The sequence below is a fragment of the Plodia interpunctella genome, chromosome 30 (assembly GCF_027563975.2).
Source record: "Plodia interpunctella isolate USDA-ARS_2022_Savannah chromosome 30, ilPloInte3.2, whole genome shotgun sequence".
Classification (NCBI taxonomy): Eukaryota; Metazoa; Arthropoda; class Insecta; order Lepidoptera; family Pyralidae; genus Plodia; species Plodia interpunctella.
In genome coordinates, this window is record NC_071323.1 from 945171 (window position 1) to 966584 (window position 21414).

Sequence of the window (21414 nt, forward strand, 5' to 3'; positions counted from 1 at the left end):
GTCAGTCTGACATATGTCATTTGACTGTCACAAACGCAATGTTTTTTTTTTATGACGATGGAAGTAGGTAGCTACTACCTAATTCCATGTGGTAACCATCACCATAGAGATAAGATAAGCAGCAACATAGACGATATAACAGTACTAACAATAATTTAAATAGATTTCAAAGGTACCTATTTGTTGTTATTATTTATCAGTGACAAAATAATTACGCAGTACTCGCCTTTTTAGACTTTACGTTTACAATACATTTGCAGCAGACTAAATTGTAGCGCAATTATTACGACGTAAATATACGTTGCGTGTAGCATGTTGCGCTGGTGTGCCCGCGCTGCGGCCTGCTTTGGAGATGAGGCACCCATGGAATTAGTAGGTACTACGAAGTACTTACTAAATCCACGGGGGCACCGTCTCGTCGTATCTAGCCATAGCAACCGTTTTTGTTTATTCAATAAAGTTTATCACGTCAAAACTGACATTATTTCACGCTGTGATATTCATGTATTGTTTTTAATTGTATGATATTAAAATGAGTAACGACACATTGTACCAACGGCCCAAAAAGCATAATGCGGCGAAGATTAGAGTGCACGATTATTTATATGGTAAGTTTAATGCTGAATTTAACGCTACACAGTATCCCCGAACTTATATGCCGTGAACGAACGAACATTGCTTAGTTTGAGAGCTTTTTATTTGATAAGATCGCTGGTTACCAGCGTGTAGTTTGTAGCTTTGGTAAACATCATTTAATTTAGAATATGACGTGAAAAAGTGCCTGTGACGGCCAAATTTCTGAATAAATGATTTGATTTTGATTTTGTTAACAAATCCGCCAAAGTTTGGCGAACTTTTTGCCGATCTTTTTCTTCATAGTCTCGTATTCCTCATGACTGAGGGTCGTGGTCATGAAACACACGTAACAACTTTCTTGGCATTATTTATGGAGTGGTTTGCCATTGCCTTCTCCATTTCACACACAAGTTAATAATCAACAAGTGTGCAGGTTTCATCACTTTGTTTTTCCTTCACCGGAAGCAAGTGATGATCTATGAAAACTACTGTACATGAGTCAGATTGGTGTACAAACTCATGTGGCACGAGTAGGATTCGAATCTGGGACCTTTCGATCCACAGGCGGGCGTCTTAACCATTACACCACCACCGCTTCATTTTTGTATGAGCGAAATGGAAGCAGATTGTCATTGATCATCAATGAATCTATATCTACTTCTATCTTTCCGGATACCTGGAAAACTGCAATTGTCAGACCTCTACCAAAAAATTCAAACCCTCTCACCGTAAATGATCTTCGCCCAATAAGTATCCTTTCAATTCTTTCTAAAATACTAGAAAAGGTAGTGCATTTACAATTAACTGAATTTCTGGAGACCAATCAAATTCTCCCAGAAGCATAGTCAGGATTCAGAAAGAAACATAGTACAGCCACAGCCTTGCTCGACGTTACGAGTAATATCTTAGAAGCCCAAGATAATGGAATGGGCACTTTTCTTGTTCTTCTTGACTTTTCTCGTGCCTTTGATAGTATTGATATACCTCTCTTACTTCACAAGCTATCTTCTTATGGTTTCGAAGCGTCTACTCTCGAGTGGTTTCGAAGCTACCTGTGTGACCGTTCTCAATTTGTCAAAATCTACAAAAGTAACGGATCTCCCATGGTTTCGTCTTCATCCCCAGTAAAAAGGGGAGTCCCGCAAGGCTCCATCCTTGGACCTGTGTTGTTCATTCTTTACATGTCAGACATATCTTACTCTATAAAACATGCTAAATTTCATATGTATGCTGACGATCTTCAATTATATATATCATGCAAACCAGATAGTGTTAATTCAGCCGTTACAAAATTAAACAATGATCTTGACCGGTTGAACCAATGGTCTAAACTGAATTTCCTCCACTTAAACCCAAATAAATCCAAGTATATGATACTAGGCACTCAGCACCAATTAAATGAAATTCAATCTCAATCGCCACAATTATACATAAATGGACAGTCTATTACTTCTACTTCAGAAGCTCGTAATCTAGGTCTGTTGATGGACTCTGAACTTCGTTTTCATTCACACATAGTAGAAATTTCCCGTAACTGCTTTTACCGTTTAAAACTTTTATACAAAATAAGAGATTATCTTTGCCTTAAACTTCGTATAAATCTTACTGAATCATTAATTTTGTCAAAATTTAATTACGTTGACTCTGTTTATGGACCGCGACTTTTAGCAAAAACTAAGGCACTCATTCAAAAAGTTCAAAATGCTTGTGCAAGATATTGCTTTAACATTCCACCACGACAACATGTATCACCCTTCATCAATTCTGCAAAAATGCTAAACATGTCGTCACGCCGCTACATCCATCTATCTACTCTCCTCTTTGGAATTGTTAAATACCGTAAACCCCCATATTTATTAGAAAAGCTAGACTGGTCTTCTAGATCTCGTCTTGGCCTTCTCATTGTTCAGAGTCACAAATTAACAGCTTTTAAAGGTAGTTTCAAGTATGCCGCAGCCAAAATCTGGAACAATTTACCTCCCCCTCTTCGTAATTTGTCATCTGTCACAATATTCCGTAAACGCATCAAAGAGTTTACTTTATTGCGGCAAATTGAGGGCAATACATTGAATTATTTTTAGGTTCATATTTATACTTTATATATATATATATTTTCCATAGCTTCCATGTAATTTATCCTTATTCCTTTTTTTACATTTTTTCCTAAGTCATATGTTTAATCCTATTGTTTGCTGTTGTTTGTTTTTGTTTGTTTCTGTTTCCGTACATATTAACTTGTTTATTTTGCCACCATACCTACTTTTGTACTTGGTTCCAGCTGAAAATCAGCGCCTTGGCTTGATACCTTGGCACCATGCTGAGCTGGTCGCCATTTCGGCTTACATATTTTATTCGATATATATTTGTTACTCTTTTGTATGTTTGGATTTTATGTGTTTGCCGAATAAATGATTTCTTTCTTTCTTTCTTTCTATCTGTCACAATATTCCGTAAACGCATCAAAGAGTTTACTTTATTGCGGCAAATTGAGGGCAATACATTGAATTATTTTTAGGTTCATATTTATACTTTATATATATATTTTTTCCATAGCTTCCATGTAATTTATCCTTATTCCTTTTTTTACATTTTTTCCTAAGTCATATGTTTAATCCTATTGTTTGCTGTTGTTTGTTTCTGTTTCCGTACATATTAACTTGTTTATTTTGCCACCATACCTACTTTTGTACTTGGTTCCAGCTGAAAATCAGCGCCTTGGCTTGATACCTTGGCACCATGCTGAGCTGTCGCCATTTCGGCTTACATATTTTATTCGATATATATTTGTTACTCTTTTGTATGTTTGGATTTTATGTGTTTGCCGAATAAATGATTTCTTTCTTTCTTTTATTGTTTTTGACGATAGTGGTGTATAACTAGGAGAATGACAAAATGATTTGGGTGCCCTGAATCCAGTAGCGGCGCTAAAACAAGGCACAGGATACAAAAGGGCGCCGCAAACGTATTGACTATTCCAATTAGGGCACGCCGAAAAGCACTTGTGGCGGAGTAAAGTATCACTTACGGTGGTGGTCCAATGGTTAAACTCGCCTGCGATTCGAACTGCCTGTGTTCGAATCCTACTTGTGTCACGTTACTATCCAATCAATATAATACCATAACACTGTGAAGTTCTAACATCACTTGTCTGGAAAATGTCGTAAGGAAACCTTCACCTATTTGATCGGCTATTACCTCTCAATGTCACTAGATGGCGTTGGGTAGTCTTAAAAGTCACCATTCTGACAAAGATCTGACGCCAGTGTTGTATCCCAAAGCATTCGCACGAGCCTTTTTGCGCGTGGATAAACCGTCCGTGCGACCGAGGTCTCTAAAAGATGCAATTTTTTTTTTTCAGATTCCGCTTACATAGTATCCGGCGCGAAGGACTATGCCCGCACCGCGTTCAGAGCCGCTATGGCGTCTGCCCAAGTTGTATGTATCTAAGATCTGGAACACCTGATGCAGACCGCCATGATGGTCCAGCTAAACTATAGGAAACTAGATGTTGCCCGGGGCTTCGCTCCCGTGGGAATTTTGAGATAAAATATAGCCCATAGTAATCTTGGATGATGTACTATTCTAATGGTGAAATAATTTTTGAAATCGTTTCGGTAGTTTCGGAGATTACCTGCCTAAAACATACAAACTCACAAACGCTTACCTCTTTATAACAAATATTATAGATATAGAAATGATGCCCTAACAAAAGTGGTTTAGTCTGATGAGCATTTTCTGTTGATGTTATTAATAATCTTTACATGGGATCCGGGATGCAACCCGCCAGGATGACAGAGGGACAGTTGGTGAATCTCCGAGCGTTTCGAACGCTGCGGCCGCGTGTCACTTGTCAATTTTTCAAATTTCAACAACGACAAGAATCACTTTTACTAATCTGACTTTCAAAATCTGTACTGTGTATCAATGTCATGTTTTATGAATGACGGATCGTAATGACAGAGCGGTCGAAACGCTCGGAGATTCACTCGGTTACATTTAAATATGTGTAGACATAGAAAGCTATAGATCTCATTATCTTCCGTTTCGCTGTTACAAAAATGAAATCTGCGTATTGGAAATAATAATTACCTATTCCCTTTATTTTACTTAATATTTGCGGCCCATGAATCACTCTATTAAAAAAACCGCATCGGAAAGTCACTTTGTTTTTGAGCTCCGACGCAAAAAGAGGGGTGTTATAAGTTTGACCGCTAAGTGTGTCTGTCTGTGTACGTGGCACCGCAGCTCATCAACGGGTGAACCGATTTGGATGCGGTTTTTTTCATTATTTGATAAGTAGCTAATTTTTATGCGGTGGTTCTTAGATATGTTTGATCGAAATCGGTTCAGCCATTAAAATAAATATATAATATAAATATATAGTAACAAATCACACAGATTAAGTTAGCCACAAAGTAAGTTCGAAACTTGTGTTATGGGATACTAACTCAACGGTACCTACTATATTGTATAATATATACATAAATAGATAAACATCCAAGACCCAGGTCAATCTGAAAAATATCATTTTCCATGTTGACCAGACCGGGAATCGAACCCGGGACCTCCAACGTAGCAGTCCGGCGTGATGACCATTAGGAGGTAGTCAAATGTTGTAGCGAAATGAATATTGAAAGTCTGTTGATTTTTAATTTGTCTAACAAATAAACTTTTATACTATAATGATGATAACTTCACGTTCAAAATCGCGTCAACACTTTAAGATGAGAGAGCAGTTACCTACACATGTAAATATTATAGGTACTAGCTGCGCCCCGGGGCTTCGCCCCCGTGGGAATTTCGGGATAAAAAGTACCCTATGTATAACACATAGGGTTTATCACCGTGGTCCAGGTTATATTCACCGTGTATCAAATTTTATAGAGTATATGTATAGGTGCATCTTCACAAACTTTCGCATTTATGATATTTGTTGGTAGGATTAATTATCTGTGAGACTATCATGAAACATAAAAAAATGTCTCTTTTTTACATTTACACGATGCCTACACGATATGGCTGAAGCATGTGGACGTCAGTAACGTGCTAATTACGTGTTTGTATGTTTCGTGGTAGGCCCTCAGTTTTATTCTATTGTTTCGTAGATCATTCAGCCGGTTTACACGGCAATGTTCTCCGATGGACGACGATATCCGAGCGTTCAGGCTGGTAAGTGATTCAATAATTCTAATTAATAATTCTTTATTCATAACTTTCAGCACACAAAAAGTCCTACCCTATGTCCTTCTCCGTTCTTCAAACTATGTATGTGCAAAATTTCAAGAAGATTGATTGAGCAGGTAAAGCGTGAAGAGGTAATAAACAAACTTAATGCTTTCGCATTTATAATATCAGTTTGGATTAAGATTCTTAGGCAAGATTCTTTATATATGATTTGTAGACGTCGCAAATTTACTAAAAACTTATTCTGTCACCGACTTCCAAAGCGCAGGTGAAGTATTGGCAATACTCTAATAAAAGATTGACGCAAATTAACTTAAGGCAAATTTCAAATGAGATGTTTTAATTTTTTACTCGAAAATTTTAAATAGTCATTTTTTTACACGATCAATAAATTACATAATTTCGGTTTTTTACCCCAAATCGACATTGTTGATGGTAACTTCGTGCCAGATTTCATGATAGGTACTTGGGTAACGGGAAGTGCAACTTTAAATTTTGAGTTTCAGATTAAATTGCTAAATTTTCATCTTATATGGTCATATATTTCGATCGAGCGTTGATTTGCAAGGTTCATTTTTTCACAGCTTCAATGGGACATCGATCTGAATATTTCATGTAAATTTCGAGACCATAAACTTATGGTTATTATCCGTGTAAAATATTTCTTATGTTACTTTTTTCTCTGTTAAATTATGTATGTTGAATTAATGTATTTGTCCATGGTGCTACCCACATCCGGTAACGGCTGAAAATCAGAGCTGGGCATTTTCGCATTAATAGGGAGTATTACTGCACAATTATCCCGCCAGACAAAACTTTGCCGCCTTTTGCTATGTCGATTAAAACGTTTATTTTAGATTACTTTATTAATTCTTTCATTATGTAAGCATTCGTTTGTGAAAATATACAACAATGTAGTATATTCGGGTGCTGAAATATTGGAAAAAAACGTTTTCCATAAGACAAAAAACATCGAAAACAATGAGATACGCCTCATGGTGTAAAATTTTCGAGCCAGTAAACGGTCGAAAAAAAAAGCTCGAAAAACTTCACACGTGAAGACTTATTAAAATATTACCTTCATACAGGTAAGGTCTTCAGTCAAAATCAAGTTTATATCAGTTTATGACCACAGTTGACCAAATAATGCAGAACATAACCTAAAATAGTGTTATTATTTTCAGGATAATCCACTAAATTCTTCCTTTTTCCTTTAAACTTCTTCGCACCACGATTGCGTAGAAGGTCGTATTTTTTGTCGTAAATCTGCAACAATATTGAAAATTGGCGCTTTTTGCCTCCATCAGCAATGTTTGTGTACCTTAGTTGTACCAGTAGCGCCATTTGCGCTGAGCTTTTCGTAACATGCCTTTCTAATTAAAGTTTAGTTTATTGATGATTTTCGAGTCAAAATTTTTGGTAGGACTAAATATAAAATTTTAGGTAGGAATTTTTGGATACAGGCAGAGCAGCGCGGGAAAAGACCAAAAGACCGTAGAAGGCGGGAAAAGAAAACCTTGAAAGAAACCTTGAAAAACTTGACGTTGGACAGTTCTCTATGGACAGAATAGGGTGCGTTCCATATTCCAACCATTTCAACACTAAAATAGCTATGTAATAAAAATTGTTACAGTGTATCATCCAAACTGTCGTCTCCCGGAACACATAGATCGCTCGTACGGCGCTTATCTGAAGCGAACAAGCGATGCGCGCACCGTACCACCACCGAACCTTAACGGCAGAGATCGCTATAGATTCACTGCTAGGTAAATAACGTCTCGTAATACAGCGGGGAAACCCTGCGTGTTTTGTTTAGGCACTGAAGATTATTTTAATTTATAGTTCGGTTTGGGTATTTAATCGTACCTATGCACATATATCGAGTGTGTTGTTGCTAACACTGGTGTCAGATTTTATTTAAGTCGACTCGACTTTTTACGATTACTTACCGCCATCTAGTGGCAGGCGGTCGCATACACACTAGTGAACTAAACCGTCCACCAGTGTGCAGGTTTCCTCACGATGTTTTCCTTCACCGGAAACAAGTGCTGGTCGATGAACTACTATATATGAGTAGTCAGATTGGTATTCAAACTCGTATGGCATGAGTACGATACGTTAACCTTAACCATTTACACCACCACCGCTTTCTTTGCTGTATGAATGAGATAAAGAATTTTAAATGTAAAAGAAAGGTAAAGTTTGGACTATATCTTTGTAATTTCCGCATGTTCCCGGTTACTTTCGGGCCTGTGACGCCACGAAGCCCGGTGTCAGGATAAAAAATATACCTAAAATTTTGAAGATGGCTGTGGCAAATTTTCCGAAGCCATTGGCGTATATTTTTCTTAGAAAAAAAAAAAGATAAATTTACCTATTAAAATAAATCATTAAAACACGTAATTAATTCAGACGTCCGTCCCGGCTTCGCTCTGTTAAAATCACAATAAAAAAGTAGCCCACGTTATTCTTGAAGGATTCGCGTCTATCTCTGTGCCAAATTTCATTAATATCGGCCCATTAGTTTCGAGTTTAGTCATAACAACAAAAGTAAAAACTGATTGCACTCCGGGAGTGCCTACAGAAGTGGAAACTTGAATAATAACGTTGTGCATTTTTGTAGTCTTACCAATTTTCAATGTATTGGCGCCGCAATGTATTATGACCCATCACAAAATGTGGACAACGCCGCCGCAAACAAGTTTTCACTTCAAAAATCTTTTTTTTTTTTAATAATATTAGTACCTAATGGATATATACGGATTTTACAATCAAAATCAAAAAATATTTATTTGCTTTAAAACGTAATATTCCTCCGCTGCAGACCAAAAAAGGTACTGGACCTGCAGACGACGTCACCCGACTTCCACCCGACAACGCCGCGAGCCGAGGCGCCATCTTCTCCACGACCGAAGAACAGAGCCACACAGAGCATGTATAGGTACCTGTGTCCAATATGTCCTAGTAGTTTTTAGCATTGGTAAATATTGTTTAGTTTAGAATATAACGATAGAAAATGACAAATGGGACGACGTTGTGAAAGTGGCTAGAAATTAATGGATGCGGGTTGCTCACGATATTTATTTAATTTATTTTATTTTCGGTGGTCTCACAGCGAAATATAGAGTAATATTACATATGTTTCAATATATAAAATGCTAATTAGTACTCAGCCTATAAAATATAGATAAAATGGCGCTCGATGGAGGACTTTCACCCAAGGGTGGGTAAGGTATCAAAGGCAAAACGCCTTTGATACCAGTAATATCTTACTGGCTTTTGCCCAACAACTTCGTATATGAGTAAAAATCTGTTTCGATTTTAGGAAATCCCTTCTTAGTGCTACCCTACCCTAGGAACCTACACACCAAACAGCACACAGCTTTCAACGCCCAGTAGTTTCGCCTGGGCGTTGTCTGTCAGTCAGTCAATAACGCAAGAGTTTTATATACATATATTGATTTACGTTTCCGTCGAATAGGATTTTGTAAGTTAAAAAACTAAAGGAGCCATTTGTAATTTTTAATTATGGCTCTTGATAATTAAAAATTAATATTACCAGAAAGTTTTTACTAAATCTAGCACACTCGCAAATTTTTGTAGCACCCAGATCTTGCTGGCCCTTTGTGAGGACTGAGTGAGCATACATTTAAATATTTAAGTAGGTATCTCTGTTCTAATTGTTTTACAAATTCTAAGATTGGTTTTACAATTTTTTCAGACCTTTAACTAATTGGTGAATATTATATTTATTACAATTAGAGGGTGTTCATTTTGTGGTGCAAGAAAGAGTATTGTATTGTATAATTTTCAGAGAGTCATCAGCGCAAACCATACCTTGGCAACCGGATGGGAAAGCGGCAGAAATCTGTCAGACCACACCAGAAGTCTTGTATTTGGATATGCTTGAATGGGGTAATTATTTATATGTATACTAGCTGCGCCCCGGGGCTTCGCTCCCGTTGGTGTTTCGGGATAAATAGTACCCTATGTGTTATTCCAGGTTATATTCTAGCCGTGTACCTTTCATAACTATCGGTCCAGTAGATTTTGCGTGAAAGATAACAAACATACATACACACATAACCAACCTTTCGCATTCACAACCTTTTGCCTTTATAATATTAGCTGCGCCCCGGGACTTCGCTTCCGTTGGAATTTCGTGATAAACTAAGGTATTTGCCTTATTGTGTTACTTGTTCTAAGATATATTCTACCCGTTTAGAAAAATTTCATAACAATCGGTCCAGTATATTTTGCGTACACATAAATCCTCACATACTTTCGCATTTATAATATTAGTTTCCGCGGCTTCGCCCGCGTCAATTTCTCTCGTGGTCAGTTCAGAGATCTATGATTTCTTGTTCCATATGATCAATATACTATTTAACTATTATTATTCAGCTTTAACTCGATACCGCCCAAGTGGTTGTTAGAAATTAAAGATATGTGGACTTAGATAGGTACAACAGCGTTTATTATCGTACATTGAGGAGCCTTAACACTTTACAATCACGGAAAATTTATCTTAGCACACACGACTGTCACAAGACGAACGACGACACAGACTGACTTGAGAGCGGGCGCGGGAAGCGGGAACGCGTGATGCTATCCACGGACTATAGCGACTGCGAGCGCCAATCACGATCGAGGACCGCGAACATTACCAAATAAGGCGCGTTATTTGCGCGTGTCACAGTATAAGTAAAAGCATACGCATTGCCGCCAGCCCACAGTATAAATTAATGCAGGGAACGACTTATGTATCGGCATAGATTAAATAATATCCCAGTAGTATCGGTAACAGTGGTACCTAAACGCTCGGAACGTCACATTTGTTTGTTGCAACAAACTTTGTTGTACATAGTGCATCATACACGATTCCTAAAAATGTACTTCGCTCACAGATAAATATGTGAGCAAGCACTATGCGAATGAGACTGAATTTATGACCGAACGAGCGAAGCGAGAATACAAATACAAATCAACTTGGGGCAAAAAAATATTTTTTTTTTGTAATGCGATAACTTTCGAACCGTTTGTCTGATTTTGATGAAATTTAAAAGGTATGTACGATCTGTCAATAGAATTTTTAAGTTCGTGGCGCATCAAAATAGGTTAAGTCGGTTTTTGTAACATTCACAATTTGTAAAAATTGTTCGCGGCGAACAACTATTTAGAGTTTGCTGTTAAATTATATATTTACATTTTTTGGTTATTTTCAGGTCCCGGCTGTCCATATTGTACGGGAGATTTGCCGGCCGACTTTCACACTACTGAAATTATTAACAAGTACCTCTATTTTGTCTAATACTAGCGCCGGGGAATTACGCTCCCGTGGGAATTTCGGGATAAAAGTTCCCTATGTTAAGTTCCAGGTTCCAGATTGTAATCTACCCGTGTACCAAATTTCCTAACAATCCGTCCGGTAGATATTGCGTGAAAGAGTAACATACATACATACAAACACACACATCTTCGCAAGCTTTCGTATTTATAATAGGTACCTATTAGTAGGATATTTTTGTATCTATTTTTATTGTTTCAAACACATTTTTGTAAATAGTTTTATGAAAGAAATCTTCTATCTTCTGCTATGTCTTCTCTCAAATCATCCAAATGGGCATAGACAGACTAGCTTAGATTTCTAGTTTTAACCCCCGACGCAAAAAGAGGGGTGTTATAAGTTTAACGTGTCTGTCTGAGTATATGTTTATCTGTGTATCTGTCTGTGGCATCGTAGATCCCAAACGGACAGATCGATTTACGTTTAGTTTTTTTTTGTGTGTGTCATAGATAATTTTGTCCCGAGTGTTCTTAGTCAATTTCATGAAAATCGGTTCGGCCGTACAAAAGTTGTAGCGAAATGAATATTGAAAGTCGGGGGGTTTTTTTTTTAAATTGGTCTAACAAATAAACTGATTACATTTAGATTGCGTCACGCGCGTTGTTGGACTGAACTAATGGAGAAGGGCAAGCGCCCCGGGTGGATGAAAAAAACGGACGCCATTATTACAGACATCGAGACTAAAGACTGGATCTTCAGAGAGGCGGTATGTATTTTACAATATCTGGGGGCACGGCAGTGTCCCTGCCGAGTCGAGCAAAAAAAGCGGCCTTTTCTCGAAGCAATTCAGGCCAATTTCGAATCTCAACAACTTCGTTGTGGATAAAACGGGAAGCATACATTTTCCGTGACTAAGCTAAGTTATTGTATAAACACTGTATATTTCAAATTTAATTCAATTTGAACTATTTTTCATTTATTAATTTTCCCTGCTTCGCCCGAGTTTTTGTATAAAAAAAAACGGCTTACACTCCGCAAGTGCCGGCAGAAAACTTGAATATTAACGATGTGCATTTATGGCGTCTTACGAATTTTCCACCAGGCTTAGTTCACTTCTCATCATCGAATCGATTCGAAGTGAGACGCAGCGAACCTGCGGATGCTTGGATACGGTTTCTTTTTTATTTGATAGCAAATTTTTATGCGTAGTTCTTATATATGTTTGATCGAAATCGGTTCGGCCGTTCAAGAGTTGTAGCGAAATGAATATTGAAAGTCGGGGGTTTTTTTTAATTTGTCTAACAAATAATAATTATTTTCTTGAGTAACTGTAGATAACTGATAGATAACTTTCTCACTGGCTCTGCATGTTCTCGGTTGCGTTCGGTGTCTGCATGTTCTCGGTTGCGTTCGGTGTCTGCATGTTCTCGGTTGCGTTCGGTGTCTGCATGTTCTCGGTTGCGTTCGGTGTCTGCATGTTCTCGGTTGCGTTCGGTGTCTGCATGTTCTCGGTTGCGTTCGTTGTCTGCATGTTCTCGGTTGCGTTCGGTGTCTGCATGTTCTCGGTTGCGTTTGGTGTCTGCATGTTCTCGGTTGTATTCGGTGTCTGCATGTTCTCGGTTGCATTCGGTGTCTGCATGTTCTCGGTTGCGTTCGTTGTCTGCATGTTCTCGGTTGCGTCCGGCCTCACAGGCCGCGAAGCCACCGAACCGAAGCGGTGCCAGCGTAATGAAAACAACTTAAAATGTATACCATGAAACATAAAACACGTAGCACCCCAGGCGTTATAAAAGCCTTATTTTAATTTATTTTTATACCTGTCATTGCGTCCACACATTCTCTATTCACGAAGCGTACACGAAATTGAACAAAGTGGTAGCAGTGTAGCTTAGTAGCGTACTACGTGTCGGTATGTTTCGTGGTAGACCTCCCGATGGTGTCCAAATTTAAACTACTTGTCAAGTCACATTATCTTTCCACTATCTCCTAACTTGTACCTACTTTTTCTTATTTATTTGTATAGGTATTTTTTTTACAAATTTGTATATATATATTATATGTATATGTGTGTATATTATGTGTTAGTTTATTTCATTTACTGCGCCAACGCCTCTCTCCATTATCGGTTCCTCCCACCCCCCAAGGTTGACTGGAAGATATCGCTTTAGCGATAAGTCCGCCTTTGTGCCGTTTTATTTTATTTTTGTATTGTTCTTTTTTTGTAATTTCGCTTTTGGTGCAATAAAGAGTATTGTATTGTATTGTATTGTATTGTATTGTATTGTATTGTATTGTATGGTGCAACCAAGTTCGCCTCGAAAGGGAACATCCTCAACGGTTTACAGCGTGGACATGATTTTTTGTCACGCATTAAATGTATAAAATATCTCTCTGACGACATCAACCTTGTGACGATTAAAAGTTAGGTTAGTTATAGTCGCGGGTAATCAGAATTGAAAAACCTTGCGGTAGTTTTTGAGTTTATCGCGGGCGGACGGACGGACAGACAGACGCAGCAGATTACTTTATCACTCTGTCTATTGGTGAAAATCGTTTTGTGTTCATCGCGAATACACAGGCCGGAGCGTTGCAAGCGAATTTATCAAAATTTAGACATTAGGCCTTCACAGGCACTTTTTCACGTCATATTCTAAATTAAATGATATATTTACAAATGCTACAAACTACTAGCATTTCGAAACGACCACTGCTGAGAAGAAATGCCGAAAGATAACAGTCAAACAGTGTTGGTCCCTATCATGCCAGAAGGGCTTACCATTTTTTAATCGAGCGTGTTATTGCTAACGTGTCATATTTTGTTCAAGTCGCCTAAACGCATGTGACATGACTAGATTTTGTCAAAAGTTTGTTTATTAGGAAATAGACGAACTGCAAAGCATACGTCTCGAGCTCCTGCATCAGATGCAAGCGCAAATGCGCAACAAACAGACGACCAAGACGAGCCGAAAGCTTGCCAAGCTGTGGGTAGCGAAGAAGGAGGTCATGGAGAAGAAGATTGATCACATCCGCAGGGCCAGGGATAGAGGTGAGGCGGCGACCTCGCCTGTCGATTCATTTTTTTATATTTGAAACTATAGTTGTTATCGCCGCGAACTTAAACCTCGCGATCACAATAAATTTGTACAAAATTGTACATGTTTCTGATACATATTTACTGGAAACACTATGGAGTGTACCCATACTACCCGCTGATGTACCCTACACTCTTCGTTTTGGGAATGGTTGGCTATAACAAGCTTCAGCTTAGAAGACAGCTCGCACTCGATAAAAATATCTTTAATATTCTGCGCGGCAGAGTGCAGGAGCCAGGTCTGATTCAATTTTTGAACTTTTGTATTCCGGACGGATACGTGGGTCGGAGCGGTCGCCGCTGCTGGTGCCGCCGCGAGGATTAATCCGCTGGCCAAAATGGCTTTTACGCGAGTTATTAAAACCATTAATATGGTCCACGAGCGAGTCGACATATTCTCGTGCGCCTTGAGTGAATTCACAAAAGTCACTTTATTTGCCATTTGTTATGTGTTGTAATTAATAGTATATAAGTCTGCACTGTCGCATTAGGTGTATACCTGTAATGGTAGTTGTATGAATAAATAAATAAATAAATAAAAAATAAATAAAATCGTGAATATTTCAATAACGACTTAACCGATTTTGTTGCCCCACGAAGTAAAAAATTATAAAAGCGGATCTAGGTATATACCTTTTAAATTTTATCAAAATCATACCAAAAAATGTATTTTTGCCCCAAGTTGACAATTTGTAGACCGCGCTCGCTTCGTTCGCATTATTCTAATTCACATCAACTTGGGGCAAAAATATGCATTTTTAAATTCAAATTCAAATCATTTATTCAGAAATTAGACCTTCACAGGCACTTTTTCTCGTCAATCTTTAAATTTATAGTTATTTCTCACAAGCTAGAAACTACTGGCATTTAGCATTTCATATGTTTGTAACGCGATAACTTTCGAACCGTTGGTCTGATTTTGGTGACATTTAAAAGGTACGTGGGATCTGTCAAATAGAATTTTCAAGTTCGTGGCCCAATAAAATGGGTTAAGTCGTTTTTGAAATATTCACAATTTCGTACAAAATTTATTTTGTTCGCGAGGTCTAAAGTTCGCGGCGAACAACAAGTTTACTTACTATATATTCTTAAACACTAGTGAACTGAACTGTCCAACAGTGTGCAGGTTTCCTCACGATGTTTTTCCTTCACCGGAAGCAAGTGGTGGTCAATGAAAACTACTATACATGAGTCAGATTGGTATACAAACCGACGCGAGTAAGATTCGAACTTGGGACCTTCTGATCCCAGGCGGACGTTATAAAACACCGCCGCTAAGCAAGTGAATAAACGTTATTTCGATATATATATATATAGATATATTTGTTGCAGAACTTCGAAAACTCACCGCCATTCACGGTGGGGGGGGTCGAGTGGGGATGGTTCAGCGTATGAGGGCTGCCCGGGGCTCGGGGTCAATGACCTTGGCCTCGCATGACCCTAAGTCTGACCTCATAGCGCCGCTCATCAGACACGGGTACCAGGCGCGCAGAAGACACGAGTGTATTATATACGACCCGGCGCTTCTATGTGAGTGACAGATCCTAATCTAAATTATCTATTAGCGACCCGACCCGGCTTCGCTCGGGTAAAACCATAATGAATTATACACCTGAACCTTCCTCAGGAATCACTCTATATATTGGTGAAAACTGCATGAAAATCCGGTCAATAGTTTTTGAGTTTATCGTGTATAGAAAGACAGACGCGGCAGAGGATTTTCTTTTATAATACCTATATAAGTATGAGCGGACGTACAAATTAAGCGTGGGCGAAGTCGCGGGCAAACGCTATTCCTAACTAATACTAGATGTTCCCCACGGACTTCAATGAATATTGAAAGTCGGTGGTTTTTAATTTGTCTGACTCATTAAAATTTTATTGTGTTCGCGAGGTTCTAAGTTCGCGGCGAACAACTAGTGAACTTGTTCTCTGTTTTCAGCTTACGAGGACCATGAGAAGTTGGCGGAGCCCCCGGCGTGGCTGGAGCGCTGCGGCCAGGACCTGAGGCTGTCGTGCTCCGGCCACCACCTGCCCAGGAACACGCTGCAGCTGTGCGAACGAGAGACCAAATGGAGCGAACAGTTCCTGGAGAGCTTGCATAACGATCTTAAAAGTGGAGTAATTTATATTATGTGTAACTAGCTACGCCCAGGGGCTTGGCTTCCGTGGGAATTTCAACGGTGGTGCATTAATAATGTGGTTGTGATCTACAGTTGCGTGTGAGGATGGGGCACATAACCTTGCCGTACACTACATATTCTAGATAGCAGGACGTGTATGTTTGTTACTCTTTCACGCAAGATCTACTGGACCGATTATGAAATTTGGTACATTAGTGTAATATACCTGGAATAATACATAAAGCACTATTTATCCCGAAATTCCCACGGGAGCGAAGCCCCCGGGGGGCAGCTAGTCCTAATTAATATTATAAATGTAAGTTTGTTTGTTTATTGCCTCTCCACGATCTCTTGCCTCTATCTACGCAACCAATCTTCTTGAAATTTTGCGTATATGCAGTTTATAGATGGAGAAGGACATAGGATTTTGGACTTTTAATTTCATCCCGGAAAAATAACTGGAAAATGTATGCGGACGAATATATATATATATATATATATATATATATATATATATATATATATATATATATATATATATATATATATATATATATAGCTGTTGCCCGCGACTTCGTCCGCATATATATATAATATAACTTATAACGACCTCCGTGGCCTAATGGTCATCACGGTGGACTGTTACACTGGAGGTCCCGGAGTAGATCCTCGGTCAGGTCAACATGGAAAATGAACTTTTTCAGATTGATCTGGGTCTTGGATGTTATCTATATATGTATTTATTATAAAACATAGCATCGTTGAGCTAGCAACCCATAACATGTATTTACATTGTTATATTATTGATAAAAAATGATACATTTATATTAAAAAAATGGTAAGCCCTTCTGGCATGATAGGGACCAACACTGTTTGAATGAGTTTCTTTCGGCATTTTTTCTGAGCAGTGCTCATTCCGAAATTCTAGTAGTTTGTAGCTTTGGTAAAATATCATTTCATTTAGAATATGACGTGAAGAAGTACCTGTTGAGGTCTAATTTCTAAATAAATGTTTTGACTTTGGGGTCAACTCAATCTGTGTGATATGTCCATACATATTTATTTGTTTTAACTTGCAGAGGCGAGATTAGGCGCGGCTTCGTCGACGGCGGCGGGCCCGCTGCGCGTGCTGCGCCCGCGCCGGCTGTGCGACACGCCGCGCCCCGCCACGCCCGAGGTGGAGCGCGTCGACGACGAGGACGAGAACAACTACCAGGCGGCGCTCGTGCTGCAGAGGATACTCAGGGGGAGGGCTGTTCAAGTTCTGGTGATGATTTTTAATTTTTAATGGTGTTTTACATGTTGCGTCGTTCTCCTGAGGACAAAAAAAAAACCAAAAGCATAACTGTACGTCACACCCAAAATTATTGATGTTCCACCCTACTTAAATCAAGTAAATTGTCGTAATGATGAGGAATATGAGAACAATTGCCAGGGGGCTCTGATGCTGCAGTCAGAACAAGAATTTGTTGCCCTCAATGACATAATAGGGTGATTATAAGAGCTTATCGACCGTTGCGGCCGCGCTGTCATTACGATCCGTCAATATTCTCGAGGAAGGAATCATTCCCAAAATCAATAATTCATAAAATTTACCTTACCGAAGTACAGAATAATTATGTTAAATTCAGATAATAAAACTGATTGTCTATGTTAAAATTTTAAATATTGTAATGCGGTCGAAACGCTCTAAGGACCACACGATAGAAATCGCCAATCGCCCCAGCAAAGTATGCCGCCCCACCACGCGTAACTGTACGTCACAACCAGACTGATAGATGTGCCACCGTTCAGTAACCAATTCCCTCAATATCCCAGATGTACGAAGGCAGGACGCGCGCGGCGGAGCTGACGGAGGAGCTGAAGACGACGCACGGACTGCAGAAGGAGGACCGCGCGCGCATCGCACGCGAGGAGACCAAGGCGAGGGAGTACAGCGCGATGAGGACCGAGGCCGAACAGACGGTATGTCTGTTTGTTTGTTTGAAATTGTTTTATTGCACGCTAGAATAGAATCGATTTGAATAGAAGCGATTCTGAGCGATGAATAAGCTATGTATTGTTGTCAAAAATTTACATCTTTGACAATACAACTTTAACACTCTCATATATATTATATTTAGTTACACATTTTGTCATTTCTGACGTGCAACAGACAATGTCATAATTATTTATTATTATTATTATTCATATTTACAAAAAGCATCATAAATACAAAACAAAAATGCCGTTTTACAAATAAAAATAATCTTCCAACGTGCCACAGGGAGGCAACGTGCCCAGTATACTGGCAGCGTTGCCCCGTTGTATAGCGAGGCTTACACGCTGAGCAAAAAAGCTGCCAGCCCTCGAGTCTCCCGTTGCCTCCACGAGGCGCGTCGTTATTTCTCTTAAAAATAGCCTTGCTTCAGGACCCCAATTATTATTATATTTAGTTAATTAATGTTATTCGTGTTTTCTTGTCAGACCAGCAATGTGTCATATGCTGTGTGTACCGATGCTCACTTTATATATATATTTATACGTAACCCTTTTTATACGCATATTTTATTATAAGTGTGTATCTTGTGTTGAACGTTGTGTATGCAAAAATTATATGAGCTATTTATATCATAATAATAGTACTTACCTGAATCATTACTTACTACATAGTATAAAACAAGTAGCTTCCCGCTGTCTGTCCCTATACGCTTAGATCTTTAAAACTACGCAACGGACCTTGATGCGGTTTCTTTTAATATATAGTATGATTACCGAGGAAGGTTTATTTATATGTATAATTTGTTTATGTGTATAATGTTGTTTTACTCGAGTTTTAAACTAGTTGTGCGCCACGAACACAAGAAAGTTTTTAGATGAGTTTTTACAAAATTGTGAATATTTCAAATACGACTTAAACGATTTTAATGCCCTACGTACTTAAAAATTCAATTGACAGATCCTGCACACCTATTAAATTTCATCAAAATCGGACCAACCATTCGAAAGTTATATAGCGTACAAACATACGCAAAAAATCTATGTTTGCCCCAAGTCGATTTGTAGATCGTCTCGGTCAATAAATAGAATACATATGACGTAAACAGGACGCAGCCATAACGGCGCTGGTTGACGAGCTGTGTGGCGGCGCCGTGTCGGCCGCTCTGGACTTCTTGGAGAAGGAGTTGCGGCGACTGAAGGAGGAAAGGAGACAGCATGCTTTTATTCTTATTGCGTGTGAGTTTAAATGCCCCTAGATTGGGGTGTCTACAGTATATATACTTATGTATAGGTATGCCTTGTACTTATGTATCCGGTGAAGGAAAACGTCGTGAGGAAACCTGCACACTGGTTGATTATTAATTTGTGTGTGAAATGGAGAAGGCAATGGCGAACCACTCCATTAATAATGCCAAGAAAGTTGTTGTGTGTGTTTAATTCCACGTAATTACCACGACCCTCAGCCATGAGGAATACGATTATGAAGAAGATAGGTGTACTACTATTGTTATAAAGAGGCAAGCGTTTGTGAGTTTGTATGTTTGAGGCGGGTAATCTCCAAAACTATCGAACTGATGTCAAAATATGCACAATATTAATTTGGCATAATGTTTTAGGCACAATTTTTTTACGCATACCTACCATAAGCATAACATTCGAAAGCATATTAGCGGCTTATGGGTGGTCCGAGGGCCGCCGAAATTGTGAATATTCATTAACGACTTAACCGATTTTGTTGCCCCACGAACTTACTATTGGCAGATCCTGCATACCTTTTAAATGTCATCAAAATGGGACCAACCGTTCGAAAGTTATCGCGTTACAAACAAACATACATACAAAAAAAAATTTTTTTCGCAGGCGAAGTCGCGTGCAAAATGCTAGTATTAATTGAATTACTTTTTCCAGTGCGCGAGAAGCAAATGCGCGAAGCTGCCGAAGCGGGGAGAAGACAGAAGGAGGAGCACAGGAGAAGGGAACACGACGAGATGTTCAAACAGGTGGGTATAATAAATAATAAATAAATAAATATATATATATTAGGACAAATCACACAGATTGAGCTAGCCCCAAAGTAAGTTCGAGACTTGTGTTGTGGGATACTAACTCAACGATACTATATTTTATAACAAATACATATATAGATAAACATCCAAGACCCGGGTCAATCAGAAAAAGATCATTTTCCATCATGACCCGACTGGGGATCGAACCCGGGACCTCTCGGTTCAGAGGCAAGCACTTTACCACTGCGCCACCGAGGTCGTCATAGGTCATAGGAGGGTATAGAACACTAGCTGTATACCTGCGTCTTCGCCCGTTTAAATGTCCTCGGGAACAGCTTTTTCTTCGTATCAAAATTAGATCGGGATTGAAATAAAATACCCATAGCGCATTTATAATACACACAGCGCAATCTAGTGTTTTATTGCAAAGTTTATTTGATTAGCATTCAGCGCCACCTATAATAAATAGAATACAGGTTTTTCGCAAATCCCACGGGAACAATAGTTCTTTCCGAAATGAAAGGTGCCCTATGTCCTTCTTCATACTCTAAATTAAATATATATACGAAATTTCAAGAGGATTGGTTGAGTAAATAACGCGTGAAGGATAACAAACCAACTTAACTTTCGCATTTCTATCCGTGTGCCAAATTTCATAACAATCCGTCCAAACTGTATTCGTTTCTTTGTCCTAAAATACTTGTCTTGAGCCTGTATGAAACAACAAGGCCGTACCTATCAAAGGCTAGCTAGATTGATACCAGTATAGTAGCATGGCACACAATGTAACTTAAGCCACATATGTAAAAATAACACGCCCACAATCGATAGCAACAACCTTGAAACACCTGATAAACATAAGATGAAAATCGATGCCATAAACTTGTGAGTTAGCTTTGCAATCGAGTAAAACTGGCGCCACATACGTTGAACTCTGGCTTAACTTTAACCCACATAACAAAGTTCAATGTAGATTTCGCGTGAAAGAGTAACAATATAGACTGATAGACTCACAAACTTTTGCATTTATAACATTAGTACGTCGAACTAAATTTAAAAAATAAAACTAAAAATTAAATTTGAAAATTTGACGTAAAAAGTGCATATGAGGTACCTATTAGTTTTTAAGTTTACACGTTACAAACAAAAAAAAGACCAAAATTACAA

The 21414-nt window shown here is 38.7% G+C and overlaps 1 protein-coding gene across 1 annotated transcript in view; it reads left to right on the forward strand.

Annotated features, from left to right (window-relative positions):
- The first annotated feature begins 474 nt into the window (after positions 1-474).
- LOC128682503 (cilia- and flagella-associated protein 91-like) overlaps positions 475-21414 on the forward strand; it is a 29916-nt gene continuing 8976 nt past the window's right edge. The window contains exons 1-15 of the mRNA XM_053767222.1: positions 475-608; positions 3935-4011; positions 5682-5745; positions 7394-7526; positions 8585-8701; positions 9575-9675; positions 10986-11052; positions 11693-11813; positions 13925-14093; positions 15471-15668; positions 16081-16254; positions 17341-17528; positions 18080-18226; positions 19348-19477; positions 20150-20241. Coding sequence (XP_053623197.1) covers positions 533-608; positions 3935-4011; positions 5682-5745; positions 7394-7526; positions 8585-8701; positions 9575-9675; positions 10986-11052; positions 11693-11813; positions 13925-14093; positions 15471-15668; positions 16081-16254; positions 17341-17528; positions 18080-18226; positions 19348-19477; positions 20150-20241 — 1854 coding nt within the window. The 5' untranslated portion in view covers positions 475-532. The remainder of the gene's footprint in view (positions 609-3934; positions 4012-5681; positions 5746-7393; positions 7527-8584; positions 8702-9574; positions 9676-10985; positions 11053-11692; positions 11814-13924; positions 14094-15470; positions 15669-16080; positions 16255-17340; positions 17529-18079; positions 18227-19347; positions 19478-20149; positions 20242-21414) is intronic.